The sequence below is a fragment of the Otolemur garnettii genome, unplaced genomic scaffold (genome assembly GCF_000181295.1).
Source record: "Otolemur garnettii isolate 467f Iridium unplaced genomic scaffold, OtoGar3 scaffold00002, whole genome shotgun sequence".
In the NCBI taxonomy this organism is placed as follows: Eukaryota; Metazoa; Chordata; class Mammalia; order Primates; family Galagidae; genus Otolemur; species Otolemur garnettii.
In genome coordinates, this window is record NW_003852397.1 from 48,902,819 (window position 1) to 48,904,246 (window position 1,428).

Below are 1,428 nucleotides of genomic sequence, written 5' to 3' on the forward strand. Positions count from 1 at the left end.
TTTTTTTTTTTTAAGACCATTGAAGAACTGGAAAAGGAAATGCTGAATGGGCAGAAGCTCCAAGGGCCTCAGACTTCTGCTGAAGTGTACCGCATCCTCAAGCAGAAGGGACTGATGGACAAGTGAGTCTTCCCAGTGCCCGCGAGACCAGTTCTCATGACTTCCAGCCCCATGCAGATGAGCTCAACTGTGTGACAAGCATAAGTTAGAACGTTATTGGATTAGTTTTGTCCTTTGTGTGATGTGCATGTCTATGGCAGGGAGCATCCACCTACCCCCCAAATGAGTATTTACATAAAAACCAAGTTGAACTTCAATGAGAAGAGCTCAATTTTATAAGGCCAAGATCCCCAACCTTTTTAGCACCAGGGACCGGCTTCATGGGAGACAGTTCTTCCATAGACTGGAGCATGAGGGGTAAGAGGTTTCAGGATGATTCAAGCACATCACATTTATTGTGTGTTTTATTTGTATTATTATTACATTATAATAGATAATGAAATAACTATACCACTCACCATGATGCAGAGTCAGTGGGAACGCTAAGCTTGTTTTCCTGTAACTAAAGGGCCCCAGCACTAGCATCACCAACTCAGATCGTCAGAGGGTAGATTCTCATAGGCAGTGCAGCCTGGATCCCTCACATGCACAGCACAGGAGGATTCACCCCCATGAGAATCTAATGCTGTCGCTGATCTGGCAGGAGGCGGAGCTCAGGCAGTGATGCATGTCATGGGGAGGGGCCATAAATACAGACAAAGCTTCACTCACTCACTACCTCAGTCACCTGCTGTGCAGCCGAGTTCTGACAGGCCAGGACCGGTCCTCAGCCTGAGGGTTGGGCACTGCAGATAGAAGGCATGTTATAAGAATTTCAGATTCTAGCTTGTCTTGGAGGTGTTTAGTAACAGCCACATGTCATAAATTTTTAATTTTTCAAAAATTATTACTTTTTTATTCTTATTAAAAGATGTATAAGGTTGGACAATTAAGTTGGTGAACTCATCCTAGAAAAAGTGCTGCATACCTCATTGCTGAATATCACTATGGTCACCTTCAAATTGCCCCCCTTGGGAAGCTATGTACTGATGCCAGCACCTACTCCACCCTTCAACGTACTTTTTCTAGGATGAGTTTGTGAACTTAATTGTCTGACCTTGTGCAGTGACAGCTCTGATGGCCATTCCAGAAAAAGAGCTCCAAAATTGCTATGAAGGATGGATTGGGTACTGGCAACAGTGCACAGCTTCCCCAGAGGAGTACTTCGAGACCCCATCTCTAAAAAGAAATTTTAGGCTTGGGGCCTATAGCTCAACCGGCTAAGGCGCCAGCCACGTACACCTAAGGTGGCAGGTTCGAATCCCTAGCCCGGACCCGCCAAACAACAATGATGGCTGCAACCAAAAAATAGCCGGGCGTTGTGGCGGG

At 45.7% G+C, this 1,428-nt stretch overlaps 1 protein-coding gene across 1 annotated transcript in view; it reads left to right on the forward strand.

Moving 5' to 3' along the window:
- The window catches only part of GPD1L (glycerol-3-phosphate dehydrogenase 1 like), a 66,814-nt gene that overhangs the window by 60,726 nt on the left and 4,660 nt on the right, over positions 1-1,428 (forward strand). Inside the window, exon 7 of the mRNA XM_003781769.3 lies at positions 16-122. Coding sequence (XP_003781817.1) covers positions 16-122 — 107 coding nt within the window. The remainder of the gene's footprint in view (positions 1-15; positions 123-1,428) is intronic.